At 41.5% G+C, this 25,390-nt stretch overlaps 1 protein-coding gene across 1 annotated transcript in view; it reads left to right on the forward strand.

Moving 5' to 3' along the window:
• The first annotated feature begins 9,114 nt into the window (after positions 1–9,114).
• The window catches only part of RAB8B (RAB8B, member RAS oncogene family), a 71,208-nt gene continuing 54,932 nt past the window's right edge, over positions 9,115–25,390 (forward strand). The window contains exon 1 of the mRNA XM_012758668.2: positions 9,115–9,316. Within this exon, the coding sequence (XP_012614122.1) occupies positions 9,193–9,316 (124 nt within the window). The 5' untranslated portion in view covers positions 9,115–9,192. The remainder of the gene's footprint in view (positions 9,317–25,390) is intronic.

A 25,390-nucleotide genomic window follows, 5' to 3' on the forward strand; every position in this document is an offset into this window, starting at 1 on the left:
CTGGACAACTAATATATATATATCTATATATAGATATATATATACACACATACATAAAAATTAGCCGGGCATGGTGGTGCATGCTTATAGTCCCAGCTACTCCGGAGGCTGAGGCAGGAGGATCACTTGAGCCCAGGAGTTTGAGGTTGCTGTGAGCTAGGCTGATGCCACAGCACTCTAGCCCGGGCAACAGAGTGAGACTCTGTCTCAAAAAAATAAATAAATAAATAAAAATTAAAAAAATAAAAAGGAGTATGGGGAAAGCTGTGGTCCTCACCCTGTCAGGGGAAGTCACAATACACCCCAGCATCTTAAAGTTCTGAGAAGCTGTACCGTCTAAACAATATGATGGCAGCATCCCTCAAAAGGCTTCCACCATGGAATCCTTTTTCTTCTAGTATCACCTGCTAGCATCCACTGATTCACTTAGTGTTCTGAGGCACACACTTTGAGAAATGCTGGAATAAACAATTTCTATAGTCATTGGTTTATTGCATCTTAAAGCAGAATATAGTCTTAGAAGTCAAAGGTCTATTGAGGTTGGGTATTCTGTCCGGGACCTCACAGTTAGTCACTGGCAGACTAGGTCCCTTGCATTTGTCAGTTTCTTGCATTCTGTATTCTAATAACCCTGATGCATAACATTTCACTGTGAGGAGAGCTACAGAAAGCATCTGTAGCTGAAATCTACAGATAATCTCTAAGCTCCAGAGTTTCCAATTTTGCGGAAGCACTGTTGGTTGAAGTTACTTCTGATTAAGCCAAACTGGTTTCAAATACTATGCTTTCTAACGTTGTCTACCTGTAGGCTAGTGAAGGTGTTGCTGAATAAAGAGTTATCCACAATTCAAGAAGCGGGGAAGGGAGGACACACAGCACTGTGTCCAAAGCCCAGGTAATTTGGTCCCGGTGATGAAGAGTAAATTACCTTTTTTGATACTGAGCTCAAGGAGATCCTTTCATTTTTATTTTTTAAGTATGACTCATAAATTCCTCTGCCGTCAGGAACAGGAAAAGAGAACTGATACTAGCTATACTCACACAAAAGCCCAGGATCCTAGATAGTGTCTCCTTTGCAGCAGCTTGAAAAAGTCTCACACATCTCTTTCACGTGGTCCATGCCTCAAATAAAACGAGCAAAAATAATTTTAGGCTTCAATTTATTTTCGTGCAGTTTGCTTGTAACAAACTCTTTAAGTTGGTGACTAAGTAAACAACACTATTCTCCCAGCAGTGAATTGGCTATTCACAGTCCCAACTATAGTATAGCCTAGCCCGAAAGTAATTAAAGAAGCAAACGATTTGCATTCTTTTTCTACAAAACTACTCTTGAGTAGCAGATGGCAAACACAAATGTTTTGCTCTAGAGACATATGGAAACCTCTCTGTTTCATAAAAGCCTCAATAAATATTAAACCCCGAATGATACCATTCACTGGAGAAATAAAATGTCGTGATAATCCCCCAAACAGGCCTAATTAGGCCATATAGCCACTTGGGTTTCAGAAAGTAATAAGTGGGAAATTACTATGTGATTGGGATGTCATTAACAGTTCTTCTTAATCTGAATATTCATCCTGGCCCAGAGGAATCACCTATTCAGGTTTATTTCTTCAGCATTCCATTAGGTTAGCACCATCACTTATAATTGCAATCTTAAAAGTGAGTAATCAAAGAGTTCTGCTTGATTTCATATTAACTCTTCAGTGCTGTCTGAATAGTGAGAACACGAATTTCACAAAGAGATATGGTGTTTTATCGTAAGTCCTGGAGCAATTCAACATGCTCTCTCATTAACTGTCTATAAGCCCTTGCTGCTCTTAAATTAGAAAGGAAAAAAAAAAAAAAAGTAGGAGCCAGGAGTGGTGGCACGTGCCTTTCGTCCCAGCTACTGGGGAGGCTGAGGTGGGAGGATCACTTGAGCCCGGGAGTTCAAGGCTGCAGCGGGCTGTGATCACGCCTGTCACTGCACTCCAGCCCCTGGGCAGCATAGAGTGACCCTGCCTCTAGAAAAAAATTATTTAAAAAAAGTCAGTCTAAGGTTATTCAGGAAATAATTATCCATATTAAGAAGGAATTGCTGGCAGGAATCTGATTGGATTTGGCTCAAAATACAATAGTTTGACAACCCAATAAATCTTTGGCGACCCAATAAATCATTGTTGCCATCTCCAAAAGGACTGAAACTTTGCACTCCTTGGAAATAGAGAAGTACCGATAACTGAGTCATAAGGGTGAACTGAATGCTATTTAGAACAGGGAACTAGGTGTCTTGGGCTCCTTTCCCAGCGCCACACCCTTCATAGCTTCCATGGGACCCGCAAGGCTTCTGAGACTGCTCAAAAATCCCCTCGATTCGCCAGGGTGTGTGGGTGGCTCAGGAGACCAATGTCTGTAAGACCAGAACCCCTAGATGTCAGGACATCTGCTATGGGACACTGGATTCAGGAGCTGGAAGGATTTTACAGATGGAAAAGGGTTATCTACTCCAGCCCCCCTCATTTTACAGATGAGGAATTGAAGCACAGAAAGGTCATACTTGTTTAAGGTCAAAGTTAAGTTAGTGGCAGAGTTGGAAATAAAACCCAGGTCACCTGATGCTTAGTCCAGTGCCTTTCACATTGCAAAGTCCTGGGACAGATTTGTCAGAGCCTGATAGAAAAATTAGAAAGTTTGAGGCTGCAAAATGTTTAACCTGAGCTTTAACCTTAGCTGATTGCTGAAGTAGGGCAGAAAAGGGACCAGGTGAGGCAGAGCCTATGTTTTATTTATTTATTTATTTTGAGACAGAGTCTCGCTCTGTCACCCAGACTAGAGTGCCGTGGCATCAGCTTAGCTCACAGCAACCTCAAACTCAAGAGAGTCTCCTGCCTCTGCCTCCCGAATAGCTGGGACCACAGGCATGCACCACCATACTGAGCTAATTTTTTTTATTTTTTGTAAAGATGGGGTCTTGCTATGTTGCTCAGCCTGGTCTCGAACTCCTGGCCTCAAGTAATCTTCCTACCCAGTCTTCTCTATTTCTAACAGAACCCTGTGTTTTGGATGAGACTGATCCCATATCCAGCTCCAGGAGCTTATGCCAGTTGACTGAGGCCATTCTTCGGCCCTGGGTTGTTTCAGGGAAGGGCAGTCAAGGCCCATGTAACTAAATTTCAGGGCATTTATTTGAACTCTTGGAGGAGAGGATTCTCTGCATTCCGCTCTGTTTGAATGTGGAGGCAAGGAGCCCCAGGAATTTCAGGAAGATATTTTGCGACCACGATGGGGCCAGCCTGTTGGAATAAGTGCTACTTTGAGGAAGCAATGCTAAGAGACCAAGAGACAGAAACTGAGTCCCAGGCCTGTCATTTGAGCTGCTGGATTAAGCCTCACCTGTCACTAGACCTATATAATTCTTTTAGTATCTGATTAAATATTTTTATTATTTAAATAAATATTATTATTCAATCATTTAGTATTCTTTTATTTACTACCATAAGCATCCCAGTGCCTCTTCTGATGCCGATTGTGAGTTTCAGCACAACTTGACTTTGCTATTGGATGCTATTTGGGACCATTTTAAAGTTGGCCCCCCAAAGACTTCCTTTAATAACTCGCATTTGCAAGAAGCTCTGCCCAAAATGCATAGTACTCACAGTAAAACCCTACAAAATAGCAATGCCTAGGTTAATAAAATGAATGACTTTTACTAACATTTTATGGTCAGAAACTTTATTGTCAGAGAAAGAAATATTACAGGAGGTATTAGAATGGGTTCCTTCCAAGCCACCGTTTAGTGTAGTAAAATATTGAGTCCTACTCTTCATGTATGCAAAGCTGCACCTCCCCTTATTATGGGCTAGACCCACCCAGAAATGGAGCCACCCAGAATAGTTACAACTTGGGTGACTTCTTCTCTATTCTAGGTAGTTAGGTATCTATCTCTGGCCCCAAGAAAAGAGTTTTGTCTTTATCTGAACATTGGCCTTGGCTCTTGCCCATTTCTAAGGGCCTAGGCCAAAGACAGCCTCTCATTTAGTCGTGTTTATTAACCCAGGGTTGAAGGATGTGCAGTGTCCTTCCATCCCTTCTACACCATGCTGACTTTGTTGTTAGAAGCTGGGTTTGTACAAACCTGCTATTTAAGCAGAAATTGTACTTTCATGTATTCATGGCAATGGTTTTTTTTTTTTGGTATTATCATCTCATTTTTATTTAACTTTTGCATCCAGTGGTGATATGCAAAATACGTAACAGTTTGGCATGAGCATTTGACCAATCAGATTGGAAGCCTGACCAATCAGAATGGATGCTCAAATAATAAAAAAATGGACACTCAACCAATCAGAATGGGTGCCTCACCAATCTGAATTAAAGCCAACCAATCAGAATGGGCACTGAACTCATCAGAATAAATGCAATATATTTACCAGTCAAATACATACCTCACATTTACCACTGAACTTTTTACTTGTGGGCTCTCCCTTTAATTAGTTGGGAGCAAACTGAGGGCAGGGACCGCATGACAGATGTCTTTGTATCCTCCAGGCGGCCTTGCTGAGCTGGTTTCATAGTGTGCACTTAATGAATGTTTGAGTGGACATTATTCACCCAGTGATTGCTCAGGAAATATCAGTGAGTGGAAAGAGTACAGTTCGTCCCTCTCTGATGATGATAATTATAGAATTATACACTGGAATATCGCTAAACAAATAGCATGTTTTTGGGTGACACACAGGTGATAAGAGAAACTGGTATTATTAAGGGCTTATCATTCAGTGTGATCTTGACAAGCTAGACATACTGATTTCTTAAACAAAACAATGAACAGTATACTTACAGGATGAATAACATATAAATACAAGGTATATTACAATTAGAAAGGTATTGGTGAGGCCACAAATACCTAAGTCTTATGGCAAATATTAAACTAAAGGTGTCCCAGATGTTTTCAAATTAGCTAAACTTTTGGCAGGACAGATCTTCATTCATTTCAATAACTTAATTTGAGTGCCTACTATGTGTAAAGTATCATGCTAAGCATGCTGGGGGTGCAGCAAGAGATTAGCAGTATCTCTTTCCTCAAAGAGCTCAAGTTTTAAGGGAAAAGACAAAGAAGTACACAAACTATTCAATAGCAGAGAGAAAAGTAATTCGACAGCTGAGTCATCAGTCAGTGAAGATAATGACCATAAAGGACATCTTTGTAGCCCACCAGGACAGCTGTGTTCAACAGATGGCAGAGGGCCAGAACCCAAGAGTGGTTGGGCAGAAACGTCAACACTGATGGGTGCAGACTGATGGCCAGAGGCTGCTTTGCCTTTAATTTTTCAGGGCCATGTAAGGTCCTGGCTTCTTGTAATGTACAATTAAGGGGAAGAAAAGTCCCAATAATGACTGATACCAGTTTTGCCAGCCCTTGATAAAGAGAGGTCTCAGCCAAATTTAATTTCATTTAAGCAATTTAAGAAAGGTGACATTTCCTTTCCTTTCTCTTCCTCCCTCCCTCCCTCCCTTCTTTCCTTCCCTGTTTCTTCTTTCTTTCATTCCTTCCTTCTTTTCCTTCTTTAACCTACCTTCCTTCCTTCCTTTCCTCCTGAGACAGGGTCTTGCTCTGTTGCCCAGGCTAGAGTGAAGTGGCATCATTATAGCTCACTGCAACCTCAAACTCCTGGGCTCAAGTGAGCCTCCCACCTTACTTGAGTAGTTGGGACTACAGGCAAGCACCACAGTGCCTGGCTAATTTTTCTATTTTTTTTGTAGAGAGGAGGTCTTGCTATGTTTCTCAGGCTGGTCTTGAACTCCTGATCTCAAGCAGTCCTTCTGCCTCAGTCTCCCAAAGTGCTGGGATTACAGGTGTGAGCCACTGAGCTTGGCTGAAAGATGACATTTCTTGTTGTCCAGTGCCATGGAGAAATTTAAACCAGTTTGAAAATTCTTAAATTATTTTGAAAATTTGCATAGAGAACACATAGACCCTCAAGATTATGTTTGTAGATTCTCGGGTGGGGTGAGGTCTTTGACCTGTGGGAAGTGAATAATGCCCTTGGAATTGTGCAACATGACAGTCTTGCTTGCTACCATGAGGAAAGTCAACCTGAGGACAAAGTAAACAAGAGAGGTCAGGAACAAGAGAACACGGGAAAATAAACTGAAGCTTTAATCAAAACCAGCCTAAAGCTCACACAGACTTCATATCAGACAGACCTCCTTTCGGCAGCATCACCTACCACATTAGAAAGTTCACAGGAAAGGACTCAGATAGACCCAGCCTGGGTCATATGCCCACTTCTGTGTCTGGAGGAGTAAACTACTATGATTCGCAGTGGGGGAAGAACAGCTTCCCAAAAGCAGGAAGAAATAGTGTTAGCCCGATAAAATCTGCAGAGGGTAAACATCTTGGTCACCTAGATATCTAAATTCCAGCTGTCATGCCCAGTGTTAACCCCAGAGAAGGCATCGATAAACATTCTCTAAATCAAATTGAATATGCTGGTCTGCCTAGTGCTCTGCAGTGATGTGGCATTTCCAGGGTGGGTTTGGGCAACTGACACAAAGTACTGATGTGGTTTGCTCAGAGCACTGTTAACAGGGATATTTAGAAAGGAGTCTACTGATAGCACTTCCAGAAAGAAGGAACAATGGCAACCAGCACCCATGGTACCCCCAGCTCTATAAATATACTGAATGTCCAGTCCTTTGAGCAAAATGCCTTGATTGAATAGTACTCAGTTACTACTACCAGAATCTGATCTCTAAATAACATGTTGTTGTGCAAAATATGAAAATAATGTATACAAGAAAAAAATCTGATTCTTCTTGAAGTAGTGTCATATCAAAATGCGTGAGTGGTTCAAGAGTGGTGCACAAACTCACCAGCTAGAAAGTCCCAATCTTATATGTACTAGGTAGTAGAGAAAAAGTGGGGAAGTGAAAATAAGACAAAAAAAAATTTTTTTTAAATTCCCATCAATTAACAAAATTCCCCTAAGGAAATTTAGGGACTTTAAAATTCCTAACTCTAGCTTCTCTTTTGAACTTACATTCTTTACCATATCAGCATACTCTTTATTCATACAGAAAGCAAATGACAATAGTTACATGCAGATGGTAGGACTGAAAGTTATTTTAGTAAGAAAGCATTTTAAAAAAGAAAGAAGATTCCACTGGTCTTTGAAGGTTTTTTCCCCCCTTCTGTTCCAGGAATGAGGATAAAGGTATAGAACTGAGATGTCAGTTCCACACGTGTTCAGATCCTGGCTGAAGCCAAGTATAGACGCTTGCCCAAGGGCTGGTGTGGGCAAGGAGGCTCAGTCTGTGCTGAGGACAGAATTTCTCCTCATTAGGAGGCAGATACTGTGATTTTGACCTTGTTAGAACTTTGTTCCCATCAAGTGGGCTCTAGGAATTAGACATTCAGTAAGCAGCAGCAGCAGCAGCAGCCCTCTGGGTACTGCATGATCAATAAGTGTTGAGTTAATGATGATGCATTTCATCTTCCATCCACATAGAAAGTGAAGGTCAATCCTAGGGCCAACTAAGTCTTCTGCCACAATAGGACTGAGAATGGAATATTAGTGGCATTGTATTATAATAATACATGAATTCACAAGGCACCCAAGATGTGTCTTAGAAAAGCCTGCTGTCTTGTTCAACTAACTGTGCAAGATTTTTCTTATTCCACTAATGGTTGAGTCCACTGGTTCCCTTAATAATCTCTTATCTTCCAGAAGGTGTTTCCTTATATCTAAGGTCAATACCTGGGCCAGTGGTGCTCAAATATTTTGGTCTCAAGACCCCTTTATTCTCTTAAAAATTGAGGACCCCAAAGAGCTTTTTGTTCGTGTGGGTTTTATCTGTCAGTATTTGACATATAGGAAATTAAAACTGCGAAGGGAGAAGAAGAGATGAGAGACAGAGCCCTGGCAGGATGGAGCTCCCCGACTCACACCTTAGCACTGCGTTTTCACAGTACGTGAACCAGTAAACGCCCCTTTCATGAGAGCTTATCTGGTCGGGTTTCTGCCAGTGGCGAACCAGAGGACCGAAAAATACATCCACAAAATAAAGAATTAGTATAAGACAATAAATAACAAAGGATTAAGTTGAGTAGAACAGAATGCTGTTGCCCCCCTTCCTTTGTCACCCGTTAAGTGAGAGCATACTGAAAAATAACGAATGTAACCATCACCTCCAACCTTATGGGTTTCAAAGTGCTTTCAGATTTGGTATCTCATTCAAGTTTCACTACAACCCTATGACGTAGCTTGTTTTAGATCCATCTTACAGATGAGAAAACTGAAAGGTATAGAGCCTGCGTGACTGCGGTTAAGCAGCAGGGCCAAGACTAAACCCAAATTTTATTCTAAGTTCCCCTGGCCCTAGTTCTCGCCTCATATGATGCTTGCAATTTTATAGGGGCACAGACTTGTAGCAAAAGCCTTCCCAGATTTTTTTTTTTTTAACCCGTTCTTCTGCGGGGAGAGGACCAGGGTAGCAGATGCTCCAAATACCCATCGTATTTGGCCCCGGTCTGTGCGCCGGGAAGAAAGGGGCACGAGTGGGGTTCAAGTTAGCACCGTGATCACTCTTCTCCAGCTCCGTGACCGAGGGGCTGCGGGAGGGGGCTTAGAGGTGGTGCTGGGCGGGCACTGAGAAGCTGGGCGGTACAGCCCGCAGATAATCCGCAGGCTGCGCCACAGCAGCGCCAGGGAAAGAAAGCGTCTCCGCTCCGACCCGGCGGAAGAGATGCGGGAACTACGGGGACTCTGATTCTGAGGTCCTCGATTTGAAAGGAGCCCGCACACAAAGAGACGACGAAGTTAAGTTCCGGAGGCGCCACGAGCAGAGTTCGAAACGGGCCCTCCCTTTCCAGCCTGGGTGGAAACGCCTCATCCACCCGGTCATCCCGCCCAGAGCGGGATCTTTTATCAGCTGGGGCCGCCTGGACAGTCCGCGCCGGGCACGCCCGTGTCTCCCCGGAGGAACTACAAGTCCCATGAAAACCCCGGGGCGCGGGCGGTGATGACGAACACCCCGCGGATTGGCTGCACGGGGCGGGGCGCGCAGGCCGTCTCCTAGAGGAGGGGCGGGGCAAGGGGCGGGGCGAGTGGCGGCGGATTGGCGGGCACGCCCCCTCGCCCGCGGCCGCCTCCCCGCCTCCCTCCGCCGCCTGCTCTCGCTCCCCGGTCAGAGGGCCGGAGCGAGAAGATGGCGAAGACGTACGATTATCTGTTCAAGCTGCTGCTGATCGGCGACTCGGGGGTGGGCAAGACCTGCCTCCTGTTCCGTTTCTCAGAGGACGCCTTCAACACCACCTTCATCTCAACCATCGGTGAGGGAGGGGCCGCGGCCCGGGACGGGGGGCGAGGATTGGGGGGCGGGTACGAGGGGACGCGGAGAGGGCGGGGGCGTTTGGGAGCTCGGGAGGGGGACCCCGGGGACTGCGGGGCGGCCGGGGCAGTGAGAGGGGGCGAAGGCGTGGGGGACAGGGGCGGGCGGGGACGTGAGGCTGGGGGTGAAGGGGGAACTTGGGGGCTAAGGAACGGGAAGGGGAAGGGAGGAACGAGGACTAGGGGTATTGGGCAAACGAGAGGTTCGGGGGGCCAACAGGGAGGGGTCTAGAGGGACAAAGTGAGGGGGACACGGGGAATCTCGTGGAGAGAGAGAGAAGAGGCTAGTGCATATGAAACTGGATTAAAAGGCAGGAAAGAGGAAGGAAATGTGAAGGGGGAAACGAAGGGTTGGGGGGAAGAGAGGGACATGAAGTAAAGGGACAGAGGACACAAGGGACGAGAGAGGCGAGAACCAGGCGATCGGGAGGGAATTGAGGGGAGTGAGAGATCAGGAGGTAAGGAATGAGGGGACACTGGCCACAAGAGGTCTGGACAGAGATGCCGTAGCTGGGGCAGAAGACAATTGCAGGTGGGAGAAGAGTTCAGAGGACCAGAGGGCGGAATTGAGGATACTTGGTGGAGAAAGTAAAGAGCTGGGCGTGAGATAGAAAGGGAAAGAGGAAGCGGCATATATAGTAAAGAGAGGTTGAGCGGAGAAGACAGAAGAGATGGAAAAAGGGAGTGGAAATGGAAAGTAGTGGGGTGAAGGACTTGCTCCAGTAACTGGGAGCACTGATTACCATTTCTTTGTTACTTCCTCTGGATCAAATGCAGAAGAAAGCAAAAAGTGACTAACAATGGAATTGTTCTATGTATTGTTAATTTGTTCCATGAGTGTTAATGTATGTTAAGAGAGTTGGTGATTTTTGGGAATGATGTGGTCAGGAAAATATAGTTTACCCCTTCACTACCTTGAGAAGCAACACTTCTCAATATTTTAAGTTTTGGGGCTTGAATGTTTAATAACTTAGCCAAGGAACTTATCTTACATCCTTCCTGCATCCCTGTATATTTTGCTTTGGTTCTAATTACTGCTTGTTAAATGAATCACAACATGTGATATACCTCCCAATTACTTCCAATTGATTCAAGAGTTTTTACTAATCTGGGCTGGGAGCTGTCCTTCCTACGTTTGTACTGGAAGACATTGTGTTCAGGTAACAAGACCTCTAACTTGCCATAAACTGAAGAGCCAAAGCTGATTTTAAGCTACTTTATAAGTGACCTTAACATCATTTCCCTTGTTAAATAGTTGCAGTTAATTAAGTACCTTAAGAATCTCAGCTTTTAGTTGTCTGGGTACAGCAGATTTTACCAGGACTTTCTGGGTTGGGAAATAATAGGGAGCTAGTGCTTTGGTACTAAGTGTGTTTAAATGTTTGTGTATTTTAAGGATAATTTACCTTTTTGTAAAAAAAAGAATATTTGAGTACAGTGCACTCTTTAAGTATTAGAAAAGATTTTGATTTGTTTGTTTGTTCTGGCCTCTTTCATACAGATTGGGTGATCTAAAACCTGCTGGGTGTTATGATGTCTGGGCTTAGGGAAATTTGAGTTGCAAGTTCTTGGCAGTCTGTCTTGAGTGGGACTTTTTCTTTTCTGAGGAAGCAGATTTTAAATGTCATCTCTCCAGCATATTCCTAAAAGATTTGGTGGGAGCTGGTACAACTAAAGGGCATTAGTTTTTGACACTGGTATTAACTTCAACCCCTCGACTAACTCTTCTTCATTGTTGACTGCATACTGATGTGCAGATGGTAAAGGATGATGTCTAACAAGTTGAGTGCGTGGCCTTTTGTCCATTCTATATGTGACCCTCCCAGAAGTTTCTCCTGCCTTGAAAGTGAGTGAATCTCGCTCTTGCTGTCTCTCTTAAGCTCCTTGGATGACTTTTGCTTGTTTGTACTTTTTTATTAGTTTTCTCCTTTTCCCTTAACGTTTGTTCCACATTTCATGTAAGGGTTTCTGCTTCCTTTTAAAATAGTAGCTCTTAAAAATTACTTTTCATTCTGAAGGATTAGAATCTTTCTTGAGTGGATCTTTAAAAAAATGATTGAAATGAGGTTCTTTGGAGGGTTGCAGCTATTAAGGCATGAAAACCAGTGTCTTGAAACCATTTAGAATAGGTGGTAGACGTTAAGGGGGGGGTGAATCTCATGTGCAGTCTTAGTCTTTATATTTTCTGTGTGGTGTCTGTGGTAAAAAGAGGCTGTGAGCTGTGTCTTCAGTTGGTGTGGAGGAGGGGAAATCCCATGCCTCTTCTTTAGCCCCAGAGCTCCAACAGGAAGTGGTAGCACACTGCCTTCAAACAGAAGAATTTATGTACCTGAAACCTAATGCTTTTCAGTTGAAATTAAGCTGGGAAAATAAAATGAATGTTAAGACTATACTAGTGAAAAGTTCCACAGACTCTTTACCGAGTATAAACAGAGACTTAGGGTGTTCACATCTCTGACAGCCACTCCCCCTAAGCACCTCAGCCCATCCTCAGGTGATCTGAAATTGTTGAGGTGCTGTTTGGTGGTCCATCTTCTCCCTAGTCAAAACTGTTTCTTGAAGTATGTGCGTGAGTTCCTGGGCTCTTCTGACTGGGTTTTGTCAAGATCTGCCACATCATAGCTGATAAAACTTGATAAGCTCCACTTCATAGAAAAGACCCATTTCTTAATGCCTGGGGTTTGTGTGTGTGTGTTTTGGTAGATATGTATGCGTGTCAGTTTCTTCCCATGAAGACACATTTTAAATCTTAATTTTGCTTTGTCAAGGTTTTAGTAGTTTTTTAAAAATGTGAATCTGCCATCTTTACACACCGTTTTGATAGGGATTCTGTCATCATGAGAGGAAGGAGACCATTAGTCGTTTTGATTCCAGATATAGTTGTCTTACAGATACTTTGTTCTTCTCACTTCTCTAAGGTCTTGTTATCTTTTCTGACGTCCCGGGTCCCCTCATTTCCTTTCTGTTCTTTGGGGTGGTGGAAGGTAGATTTTCTTTCATCTGACTTACTGGGGATTTTCCAGTATATCAGTCAGATAATATTTCTTAACTGTGGAGTAAGGATGTTTTATCCATTTGAAATTACTGGCCCAGTGTATAGGACCAACTAGTCTTTTAGCTCAAATGTTTGAAAATTGAAAATTTTTTGAGTGGCTCCAAAAAAATCCTTATATAATCATAATTTCTTTGTTTGTTAGCCTGTTTTGTTTTTGAGGCTGGGTCTCACTCTGTTGCCTGGGCTAGAGTGCAGTGGTATAATCATAGCTCACTGCAGTCTCAAACTCCCGGGCTCAGATGATCTTCCTGCCACAGCCTCCAGAGTAGCTAGGACTACAGGTGCATGCTAGCATGCCTGGCTAATTTTTCTATTTTTTGTATAGATGGGGTCTTGCTCTGTTGCTCAGGCTGGTCTCAAACTCCTGGCCTCAAGCCGTCCTCCCACCTTGGCCTCACAAAGTGTTAGGATTACAGGCATGAGCCACCATGCCCACCCCATATTCACAATTAACATTTAATTAAATGCTATAAAATGTAACAAATGTAACAACTAGGAATGGTAACACAGTTATCTATATATTATATTCCTATGGGATGTAGATGCATTTCAATATTGATACAAGGGCATACCAATATCTTGAAATGGCCCTGTACTGAAGAAGGTGCTGGTAGAATAAAAAGAGATAATCCAGCTGTAACCTCTAACAGGACAGTCTGAGCTTCTTCCCTTTGACATCTCTCCCCTGCCCTGCCCCCTCTTCCTGTTAGGTATTTCCTGAGTGGTTTCATTATTTAGTGTAGTCATAGTTTAACAGCACAAAGAGTCTTAGAAATTATCTACCTTATTCCCCATGCCAATTTTATAAATGAGAAAATGAAGGTTTAGTTGACACCCTCAAAATCACACAGCTGATTATAGCAGATCCTCTAGCGAAATCCCAAATCCAAGTCTGTGTCACTTTTCACAATCGAGCTGCTGCTATTTCTGATTGGTATGATCATCTCAATAAATTCAAGTCACCACCTTTACCGGGAAGGAATTGGATTTTGTATATATGTCTTTATGTGAGGAAAGTTAAGATATTTCACTTTGGTTAGCCAAGTCTGTTCAGGGAAATAGTAAATGTTAATACAATGACTCAGAGTCCTATTGGAGTTTATGCTGAGATAACTGTCAGCACAGAGCTGTCCTTTGCCCTTTCTTTCTGTGTGTGTCTGTAGTTTCAGGTTAGGATATCAAAGTTCATACATCCTGTCATTAAAATTTCTTCCTTGTGCAAGATAACTAATGAAATCATACTAATAGGGGCATGTTGGTAATTGTTGCAACTCAGTCTCATCGCAGCACTTTTAGATGTTTTATTGTGTAGCGTTGCATATTTTTCTTAGTTTCGCTTTCCTTAAAATCAGAGGTTAGCACACTATAGCCCATGGACCAGCTGTGGCTTGTAGCCTGTTTTTGTGCAGTTCGCAGGCTAAGAATGGTTTTCACATTTTTAAAAAGCTTATTAAAAAATAAAACAAAACAACAAAGAATATGCAACAGAGACCATATGTGTCTCACAGAACTTAAAAATGTTTACTAACTGGTCCTTTGTAGGAAAAGTTTGCTGACCCTTGCTTAAAATTAAAAACTATTTTTGGTTGGTAGTATTTCAAAGCTTTCATCAAGACTTATTGACTGAAAAACAAACTTTGTCATATTTACATTTTTATCCAAGATGATATCAACATTTGGCAGAGCATAATCCAGATATGTAGAGCAAGTTGATTTTCATTTTCCTAGTTGTTTTCTTTGGTTTCAACTTCTCAAACAAAAATATGCAAGGAACATGCAAGTTCAAATTGAACATTTTGTACATAAAGCTTTATTTTAATGTCATTGTGTTCTTTCAAAGCTGTCGGTAGACTTCCCATCTAAGTGATAGCTTGGATAACAAGACTAGTTCATAAAAAGTAGAATTAAATACTTGCTCATAAAGGGTTAAACTCATCTCCTCCAAAAGTGGCCTAGTGAATAAAAAATCCTTTCTACAAATTAAGGATGGGTGTGGAGAAACTGAGTCTTGGTTACAAATATGGATCTGTCTTAAGAATAAGTGTACTTTAATGAAGAGCTTCACCAGCTGTTCTGCAGGCAGCAAGTCAGGGAGGAGGTTCTCTTGGCAACAGCAGCAAGATTGTTTGGATCCACTGAGAAAGCTGGAGAGAAATAGGTTTGGATATTGTTTTACAGGGAAGTAAGTCTAGTCTTTGAAGACAAGGAAAAATTTACCCGTTGATTTTTGAATTGAAGCTGATAACTGAATCTCTGAAAAGCACCATTGAGCCCTAAAGTGAAAGACCCAGGAGCTGCTGGCATGGCCTGAGGCTGGCTCAGCTCTCTTTTGGGGATCAGCTCTCCTGTGTGTTAGAATTGTTACTTGGGAAAATTTTGCAGGAAAGAGTTTTCATAGCAGGATGAGAAGAGGATTGGAGTGGGAATGGGGAAAAAGATTTTAGGTGGCCAGTAATGTCATAGAGTATATCACTGAGCTTCTGAAATGCAAGTAGCCATGGAATCATAAAAAGGGAAATTCCGGCTAAGATTATAGATCATTACTGCCTAGGTCAGGGATTGCAAACTCACATGGGTCAGGTCAGAACCATGAGTAGGGGGAGTGGGCCTAGAATGGGAGGCAGTAGGCAAACCAGACAGTATATTTATTTTCGAAGAGAATGGCTGCTTTTCAGCTGCAGTTTTACTATTACCATGCTGGAAAATTATCATATATTTCAAGATTTGCTGACAACTTCTTGTAAAAATCCAAAATTATGGGCAATTCATGAAAAAAAAAAAAAAAAAAAAAACATTGTGAGGGCCATTACAGTAAGGGCCAAATAGATGCCTGTGGGCTAGGTGAGGTTTATAAGCCGTCAGTTTGCAAAGCAGGCATGATAGTCAAGGGTGTATGGTGGTTACAATACTGTAAAATGGATCTTTTATCAGAGCTGGGGTTTACACAAAATGCCTTAAATTATTTTCATTTTCCAAGCAGATGAAGTGGACTGGTTCATGTTTGGTGTTACGGATATAGCATGTTGAATTAAGAGAAATGAGCATCTGCTGTTCCTAGCTTTGTGGTCTTTGGTGAATCAGATATCCTAGACCTTAGTTTCTTTAGCTATAACAGAGTGTAATGATACTGAACTTGCCTTTGAGGGTTGCTGTTAGTTCCTTAAGGCAGGAATCAAGTCTTATTCACCTTTTAAATCTCCAAGTCCTATATTAAATGACTACTCAACTGGATGGAATGGGTGGATGAATTGTGAAAACACTATATGAGCTGTAAAGCATTGCATGAATTTGTTATTATTGTTCATATTATTATAGAATTATATCTGAGTTAAGATTAAAAGTGTTTATTTTGAATTCTTAACACAAAAATGGTACTTCTCCTAGGACAAAACACTGTATATCTTTCTATAATCAGTTTTAAAAGGTTGTTTTAGAATATCAAAGATATTTCACTCATCTTTCAGTCTCCATAATAAGTTGTTTTAACACCCTGCTTCCAACCCCCTACTAACATAAATACCAAATAGAAAATGAGTGAAATCACTGGGTTTGCATTAGAAGAGCCATTTCAGCTTTGTCTCTGCCCATTAGCTTCAAACAATGCAACAGATGCCTGTTAACAGTTTCAGGCCCATTTTTAATTAGCAGATGGAGCTGTATTTGTGTCTGTGTTCTGCCCGGCACTCGTTTGAGTGACAGGGTAGTGAGTGGATTGGAGCTGAACTGGGCATTTGGGTTGAATAAAGCCAAATTCTATTTTTTAAAAGATGTATGTAAACATTTTTCTATAGACCACTTGCGTAACTCATTGGAACAGCATATGTCTAGAGGAAAACTAACGTTTATGGTTATGTTTTCTCCCCTTACTACAGAAAAAAAATTACCACTTTATAGTTTAAAGGACAGTTTTACTTTAGTCTTAAAACTGTCCCAAAGTGGCTTTCTCTAAAGAACCAATATTTTGGCATGGTATGTTCAGGAATACACAAAGCTGGGATGAAAAATGCCCATACTGACGATTGGTAGTGGCTGTCTGGAATGCTGTGTTCTGTATAGTTCTGAGGTCCTATCTGAGCCCAGCAAGACTGAGAGCTGTGATAGATTCCTAATGTCTGCTGTGGACGGTGAGGGGCAAAGGGAGGGTGGCAACTTCCTACACATATACTGTTTTCTAAAGTGAATAGGTAGCTATTTGCTGTCTAACATGTTATGGCTAAATTTCAGTATTAATGATATTATTAGTGAATAATTATTGAATATATTGTGTGTGTAGATATGTCCTTTCCTTATGTTCAGTTTTGTGTTTGGGGGTTTTTCTTATTTTGATTGAAGTAATAAGAACCTGAAAGCCCCCCACCTCCCACCCACACAGCCTGCCTTCTCACTCCTCCCTTACACGCATACAAATTTAGTCGAAGTTTAATTAGGTGCTTTGGTAACTTACCTGTTGCCGAACCTTTGGATATTTTCCAGGGAGCTTTCATCTTCCTCAGCCCAGAATTTTAATTCTTAGCTCCTTGGCTAAACGCTGAAGCTCTGCATGTCATTATGTTCATCAAATTTAGGCGTGCTGTCACTAAGGTAGTCTGGACAGCAGTGGTACTTGTAGTCTCATGAAAGCACTGCAGGATTTCAGAGCACTTTGTAAAAGCTGGGTTAGGTATGAATCCCACCTCATCATGGTAAAACCAACCACAGACCTATTAAGCAATGTGCAGTATTGCGCAGCCTCATGCTGGCAAAGCTGGGCCTGGCATACCTTCCCACATCACATTATAATTTTGCATATTTTGGCAAAGAACTTGACAGTAATTATTATACTAAATCATAGGTATTTTCCTGATGTGTGAGGTAGAAGGACAAACTCTGAAGATGTATAATCAAGTTTTGATGTGAAATATCAGTGATCTATCAGGGTGATCTATTTAAAAGTCAAATTGTAGATTTGTTTTTTATGCAATATTTCTTTATCTGGAGTAAGTATTGCAAAATACTCTATAATCTCCTCATACACACATATGCATAAATACACAAAATCCATTATGAGGAAAAAGTTTGAATCGTGAAATGTCAATGACTAACTCTACTGTAATTTGTTTTATTGCTTATGAATTTGTATGGGATAGCTGTTTATGGTTTTCAACAAGGAATTTTTTTACTTTTCCTCTTCTAAAGATCTCTGAATAAAATCTTCATACAGCATGGAAAACAATTCTTTATTGAGAGTTAACTGTTCCATGTTTGGCATGACTCAGACCACTTTCTCATTTCACTGTCCATTAGCACCTGGCTCATACCAAGATTTGGGGAGAGAGGATTGTGTTGAGAAGAAAGGATTGGGTTGGGTAGAAAAGAATGAAAATAACATCCTCCCCCTACCCCCATCAGTTTCTTTGACTACTTGTTCAGTCTCTCTTGCTTTTGTTAGCAGTTGCAGTGAACTGAGTTAGAATGAGTTGAAATAACCACATAAAATAGTTTGAGAATTAATAGTGACCTTTGACTGCTATTATTCTGTAATATTATTTAGAACTTCAGATAATAAGAAATGGGTGCTTGTCTCAGTCACAGCCAGTAATGAACAGTGATGCACAGGCCAGGGGTGCTGTCCACAAACAAAATCATTTGAGTTGGCGGGGCGCTGTGGCTCACGCCTGTAATTCTAGCTCTTGGGAGGCCGAGGTGGGCGGATTGCTCAAGGTCAGGAGTTCAAAACCAGCCTGAGCAAGAGCGAGACCCCGTCTCTACTATAAATCGAAAGAAATTAATTGGTCAACTGATATATATATAAAAAATTAGCCGGGCATGGTGGCGCATGCCTGTAGTCCCAGCTACTCGGGAGGCTGAGGCAGAAGGATCACTCGAGCCCAGGAGTTTGAGGTTGCTGTGAGCTAGGCTGACGCCACGGCACTCACTCTGGCCTGGACAACAAAGCGAGACTCTGTCTCAAAAAAAAAAAAAAAAAAATCATTTGAGTTATTACATTTCCTATTTTATCAACGTACGTAATTTTGAAACTATGAACAATTTGGGGGAAAGGTGAAATAATTTCTTTTATATACACAAAATTTCATTATAATTAAGTTTCAAAACATGCATATATAATATTATCGGAGGTATGTCTCTATCTTGGCTCTTCAGCCTTCAATTGATAAACACCATTACATTTTAAACTTATGTTGTAACCTCATTATATGATTTATCACATTTTTTGTTAAAACCATCTTTTAATTATCATAAAATAAAGTATGTAGCATACTGTGAAAACAGTTGTTGCATGTTTCCAATCCCTCGTGGCACAAGCCCTGCCTGGAGACATAGGATTGGCCTGTTTTCTCATCCTGAAAGGCGAGTGCAGGCTTCGATGGTCTTCAGACTCTCTTCTGGCTGCAGTGTTCTGTGAGTCTATGAAATCAGTGTCTATAATGAAAAAGGGTTTGTCTTTTTTGTTCTGTTAATGATTGTGGGCTAGGGTTCTTTGCACTGTTGGACACTGGTATTTTGATGACATGGAGACAGAAGAAGTAGTAGCATTAGTTAATTCAAACAAAGCCCAGGTTAATCTTGTAAATTGATTACATTTTTGTTGTACTAAGGAGACTGCCTAATATTTTTGAATACTGTCCTTAAAAATGCTTTGGTTTGAGTAATAAAGCTAAATGTCACCAGAAAAATAACTACTTGGAAGTTGTAAAAATATTTCTTTGAGAAGAGATGTATAAAGCATTTTTAAATATTCTCATTTTCTTCCCACAAAACATGGTGAAGTAGGCAAAAAATAATTTAAAGTAATAGGAAGGGCTGGCGCGGTGGCTCACACCTGTAAAATTGGCCGACTAAAAATATATAGAAAAAAATTAGCCGGGCATGGTGGTGCATGCCTGTAGTCCCAGCTACTCGGGAGGCTGAGGCAGGAGGATCACTTGAGCCCAGGAGTTTGAGGTTGCTGTGAGCTAGGCTGACGCCATGGCACTCTAGCCTGGGCAACAGAGTGAGACTCTGTCTGAAATAAATAAATAAAGTAATAGGAAGCCTTTTGCTGGTGCTAAATTTCCATTTGACAGATGATAGGCCTGAGGCCCAGAGGCGCCACAATTGCCTGAGGTCATGTGGAACATGACATTGAACATCATTTTCTGATTTCAAGTCTTTTTTCTCTTACACTTCATCTGCCTTCGATTCTTTTGCCATGAAAGACACTGATGGTTTGGCATACAATCTAGACATAGTTATCATTTTGGGCCATCACATTTCTGGCCCTTGATTAGCCATTTGCTTTTGGCTTAAAAAGGGGTGCAGCTGGGGGTAGAGTGAGATTTGAACTAGTTCTCCAAGAACCCCTTTTCTCCTTGCCTGTGTAGTTGGGTGGGGGAACTGTAGTGATTAGTCAGTCAACTACTCATGCCAAACATTGACATTATCATTTTCACTAAATTGACTCATTCAGTCAATAACATTTTTTTAGTTTGCGAAATTTTGAAAGGGGAAAGTACCCAGGCAATTTTGACATAGTGATGAAAAGGGCTACAAAGGGATAAATATAAATGTTACCAAAACACACAGAAGAGAGGTTGGGGAAAGCTTCAAGGAGAGAATTATATCGCAGCTCAAATCAGAACCCAAGGTGGGAATTAGTTGGGTAGAATGAAAGAGTAAGGAGGGAGGGCTCCCGAGGCAAAGTGCTCCCGCAGGTGGGAGAGACAGCGCAGCCCTCTGGAGGACCTCAGACGTCCTGTTTGGCTGAAGCCTCAGGTGAAGTGGGGGATGTGACAAGAAGTGAAGTTGAAGGGTAATTAGAGAGCAGACTGTGAAGGGCGTCTAAACCTTGTTCAAGAGTCTGGACTTTATGCTGGGAGCAGTAGGGAGCCACTGAAGGATCTTAAATGGGGAGACCAAATAGGAGATTAGAAACAACATTAGGCCAGGTATAGTGGCTGAAGCTTGTAATCCTAGCACTGTGGGAGGATGAAGTGGGAGGATTGCTTGATGTCAGGAGCTCGAGACCAGCCTGAGCAAGAGCAAGACTGCGTCTCTACCAAAAAATAGAAAAAATCAGCCAGGCATGGTGGTACGTGTCTTAGTCCCAGCCACTTGAGAGGCTGAGGCAGGAGGATCACTTGATCCCAGGACTTTGAGGTTGCTGTGAGCTATGATCATACCACTGCCTTCATGCCCAGGCAATAAAGTACAAAGTGAACCCCTGTCTCTAAAATCAAACAAACAAAAAAACCCCTCAAAGTACGACATCAATTGCCCCTTCCCTGCACTTATACTTTTACAAAGTACTTTCACTTACATTTCTTTATGTAAACTCGTCAATAATCATAAAGTGTAAAGAGATTATCCAGAGCTCAAGGAGGTGATTGATTTAATCAAGCAAGTAAGTGGGTAGAGGAGCCAAGATAGGAGCCCCCCCACTTCAGTTCTGGACAGCACTCTGTCCACAACAGCCTGCTCCTCTCAGAATGGGTGCTGGAGTTTTCCACAGGACTCAGTGGGTTGGGCACTTAGCCATAGGACCAGTCCCTTTCAGTGGTCTGTAAGAACTGTTTAAATTGACCAGCAAACCCTTGAGCAGTGTGTTGAGTGGGAAGATGAAATCAACCTCTCCTTGGACAAGCCCCAGTAACAGCTAATGCAAACATGCATCGAATTGCCTGCTGGCCCAGGGAGGTCAGTGGACTTGTGGTTTCGGGTTGTCTCCTGGCCTCTAAGCCAGTCCCTTAGGAAGCAATCAAATATGCACATGGCAGAACAAGGGCAGGAGGGAACGGAGTTTAATTAAAAATCAGACTCTTTTGTGAGAAGGAAACTAATTATATCAGAAATCTCAGCATTGTCTCTCCACATGGGGCTATTGGTTTGTTATGATTTTATGTTTTTGGCCTTAGATGTAATGTGCTAGGAACAGCTACCTTAATTGTGAGCTTCCTTCCTTTGACAAGTTAAGTTTATATGTCGTGCTAGCCTGTTTTTTTTTTTTTTTGAGGGTGAAATTATATCTACTGTAGCTTTTGTTTGTGAAAACCCTACTTAGCAAAGTTTTCCTCGGAGACACAGTGGCATTGTAGACTAGACTAACACTTGATTTGTTTGTTAACCCTAAGTCTCCATAATGCCACTGTGAGCCAGAAAGCAGAGAAGCCCGAGAAGCAAAACCTGATGTAACAAAATCCACTTGCTAAAACTCAGAAACTTGCCTCATAGGGAAGTCTCTGGGCCCTCACTTAGCCTTTGTATTCTTGATTTATATGGTGGTCACTGTTTTCTCTCTGCCCTTAAAAGATGAGAAGCAGGGCTGAGGGCCTCCTAGAGGCAGGCTTCCAGCATCTGAGAGGAACAAGTGGTAGTGTGGTGCTGTGGAAGTGACATTCATTATATGACCTCAGGCAAGTCAACAGTAAACTTCCTGGGCTTCTGTTTCTTCGTGTGTAAAAAGGGAATGCTGTGCTTAGATACACTCTGAAGTCCCTTTTAAAACTCTGATCCCAAATTATAACCAGTGGACTCACTGAGAAAATGGAAAAAGTAGACATAAGAACTCAAAATAATGGTGTAGATAAAAGAACTTGGCTTTTCAGACAGAAACTCCAAAGTTCAAATCACGATTGTACTGTTTGAGAGCCTTGGACAAATTATTTAACTATTTCCTTTATTGTTAAAAGAAGGATAGTAACTTCCTTGCAGGATTTTTTTTTAATTTTGAGAATTAAATGTTTTATTATGTGTATAATATGTTCAGCACATGGGAAGCACCAAAAAAAAAGGTGTGTTTATGTGTGAATGTGCATGAATGAAATGAGTCCCCAGTTCACTGGGGGTAGGTCCAGACAAGAACCTGATAATCCTTGGGGGCTTCATCCTTATAGCACTTTCTTTTTCTTTTTCTTTTTTTTGAGACAGTCTCGCTTAGTCACCCGGGCTAGAGTGCAGTGGCATCATCATAGCTCACTGCAGCCTCAAACTCCTGGGCTCAAGTGATCCTTCTGCTTCAGCCTCCCAAGTAGCTCGGACTATAGGTGCATGGCACTGCGCCTGGCTAATTTTTCTATTTTTTGCAGAGATGGCGTCTTGCTCTTGCTCAGGCTATTCTGGAACTCCTGACCTCAAGCGATCCTCCCACCTCAGCCTCCCAGAGTAACTAGGATTACAGGTGGAAGCCACTGCTCAGTCAGCTCTTGCTTTTAATAAGAGCTAATATTTATTGAGTGCTTATTATATGCCAAGTACTGTTCTAGCATTAACATTATTCATGGATAGACCCATTTCATTCTCACAGCATCATCTTAATTGTGTTCTGTTATTATCCTCATTTTCCAAATGAGCTAATTGAAGCACAGAATGGTTAAATAACTTCTCAATGTTGTATAGTAAATCGGGAACCAGACCAGATTTGAACTTGGGCAGTATGGTTCCACAGTCTGTGTTTTTAACCACTGTGTTTTTTTCTGCCCCAACGGTGACTCAGAAATTTTTTTTTTTAAAGGTTCATTATCTTCAGGGAGGCGGTATAGTAGGGTGAACCGTAGGCCGCTCCTTACTGACCTCACCAAGCACTTTAGCCAGCTTGGTCTCAGATCCTGTTCTCTGCAGAGGATTGTTGTGAGGCGGTTTAATGCAGAAATGTAGTAAAGCATTTAGCACAGGGCCTAGTACACAGTCAGGCTCAGTAAACGGTGAGGGTTTATGTATTATAATACAGGTAACTTATGAGGGACCTGTTAGAATGAGTTTTGTAAAAAATATGAATGGGAACATTTTGGTTACTTAATGGGATATGCTTCAGTTTTCTAGAAAATTAGTTCTTAAGAAAGTTTAGGACTACATGTGTTTTATAAAGCTAGAATTGGAAATATTTATCTTTAAATAGGTGACTGTTCCTTGCATCCGCTGGAGTAAAGAGGTAAGAAGGCATTGAAAAGCAGCCCTTGACCTCAGGTGCAGCATGTCAGTGTAACAGAAGAAGCAAGTTCTTCTTGGCTTTCCAACTTCTGCATACTCTTGGGGCATCTTGAATTCCTACTTTGGGTGAAAACATAAACAAAAAACAGTATGGAATGCCCTTTGTAGAAGGGACAAATGTTTCGATTTAAATATTCTAGCTCCATGCCCTCTGTTAGGGCCCTGAATTTTAAGTGCAGTGAGTTTCTGAGTGAAGTCTCCTGAATTTTAATGAGTTTGTCTGCATACATGAATCTGAACAATACATTAAATCTTGAAACACCATAGCTGATTTTAATGGAGTAAATTACCCAACTTGAAAGTTAGTTAATAGGTTTTTCTTTACTTATCAAGATGATGATACTTTAATCTCAAAAAAGTCATTAATCATACTTTTACAATATCAATATATGCTATTAATTTCTTTTCAATCATTAAACTGTCTCACCAAGAAAATTAGGAAAATTAATGTGTCAACGTGAGCATAAAACAAGATTTTTCCCCCTTTAACACTTATCCCCCTTGTGATATTTAGTACATAATGATTATATGTACCTGGTAGGCATAAAGCCCAAATTGGATTTGGTTTCTGTACAGTTCTTGCTTTGGACCAGGAAGGTGTGGTGAGAGCTTAAAAAGTGTTTTTAAACATAAAAGAAATATATATGCAAGGATGGTACAAAAGTTGGTAGGGACAAGGTCATGAAGGGCCTCCAGGGCAGTGTTAAGAAGGATAGATTTTCTTGTGACTGTAGTTGAAAGGGTTACATGCAGGGAACTGACACATTTGATTTATTATTTTAAAAGAACATTTTTAACAAGATACTTCTCTGGATATATCAAACTTTTAGGGAGTTTATTGGCATTGAAAAATCATGCCATGGGACTCTGGTCCCATCCACTCCCTAAAAGTTTGATATATCCAGAGAAGTATCTTGTTAAAAATGTTCAGGTAGAGAGAGTTTTACTTTGTAATGAAGCTTAAAGATTTGTGATGGCAAGTTCAGTTAATGGGCAGTACCAAGCAATGACATCTGCCAAAATGGTAGAAAGAACAGGACCTGTCACACCTGAGTGGAACCTCCTAAAGGACAGGAGCTATGACTTGCCTCTTCAGAATGCATTTATCCTATGCACACAGTACCTCTTTGTGGAAAAGGAACTAACACCATATATTTCCTTCTGAGGAGTGGATTTTGGGCTCCTGCAATAGTGATATCCTATCCGCTAACACTTATATAAGCTTCAAAAGATGTGTAATTATCACCTATTATTGCTTGCGGTCTTTCTTCTGGATGTGAGAGCAATAAAATCAACCTGTGTATTTTTTTACCCAGAGTATTTATATCTAGTAAAAAAATTCCTGGTGACTTCATTTATGCTTATGCATAGATGGACGCACTGTTCCTGGCACATAAAAGGCCCTCAATAAATGTTTGTTGAGTGATTATACACTTGACAGCTAATGGCAATCTTTTTAAGTCCCAGCTGTTCATATCTCACTGAAATCACAGCAAATGATTTCACTTTCCTCTCATTTTGCTGAGAAGACCTTCTACCCTCTAACAAGCCCTTCCTCAATACCCTTTCTTACCATCTCTAATTTCTGAGTATTTTCACCTTCCCTCATCTTCTTTGCCCTTATCTCTGAGTGCTAACCTGTTGGTTGATGTTCTTGATGTAATACCTTAACATTCTCCCGGGAGCCAGCTCTAGCAATCATTCCCCTCCTCTCCTACATCTTCTGACTTCTCTATCTCATTCTCTACTGGCCCTTTCTGCTCTGCTTTCAACCTTGTTGAAATCATCCCCATTCTAATAAGGAGACCCTGTAAACTCACTATTTCAAGTCATCCATCTCCCCATCTCCCTTCCTTTGTTGTTTAACTTCTTGAAAGAGAGAAGTCTTGTCACTTACCATCTCCTCACTCATTACCGCCCTGAAATCCTGCTGCACCCCCTGCAAAACTGCACTCAGGTCATCACGGCCTCCTCACTGAACAACAGTCCAGTGGCCCTT

This window comes from Microcebus murinus, chromosome 6 (assembly GCF_040939455.1).
Source record: "Microcebus murinus isolate Inina chromosome 6, M.murinus_Inina_mat1.0, whole genome shotgun sequence".
NCBI lineage: Eukaryota > Metazoa > Chordata > Mammalia > Primates > Cheirogaleidae > Microcebus > Microcebus murinus.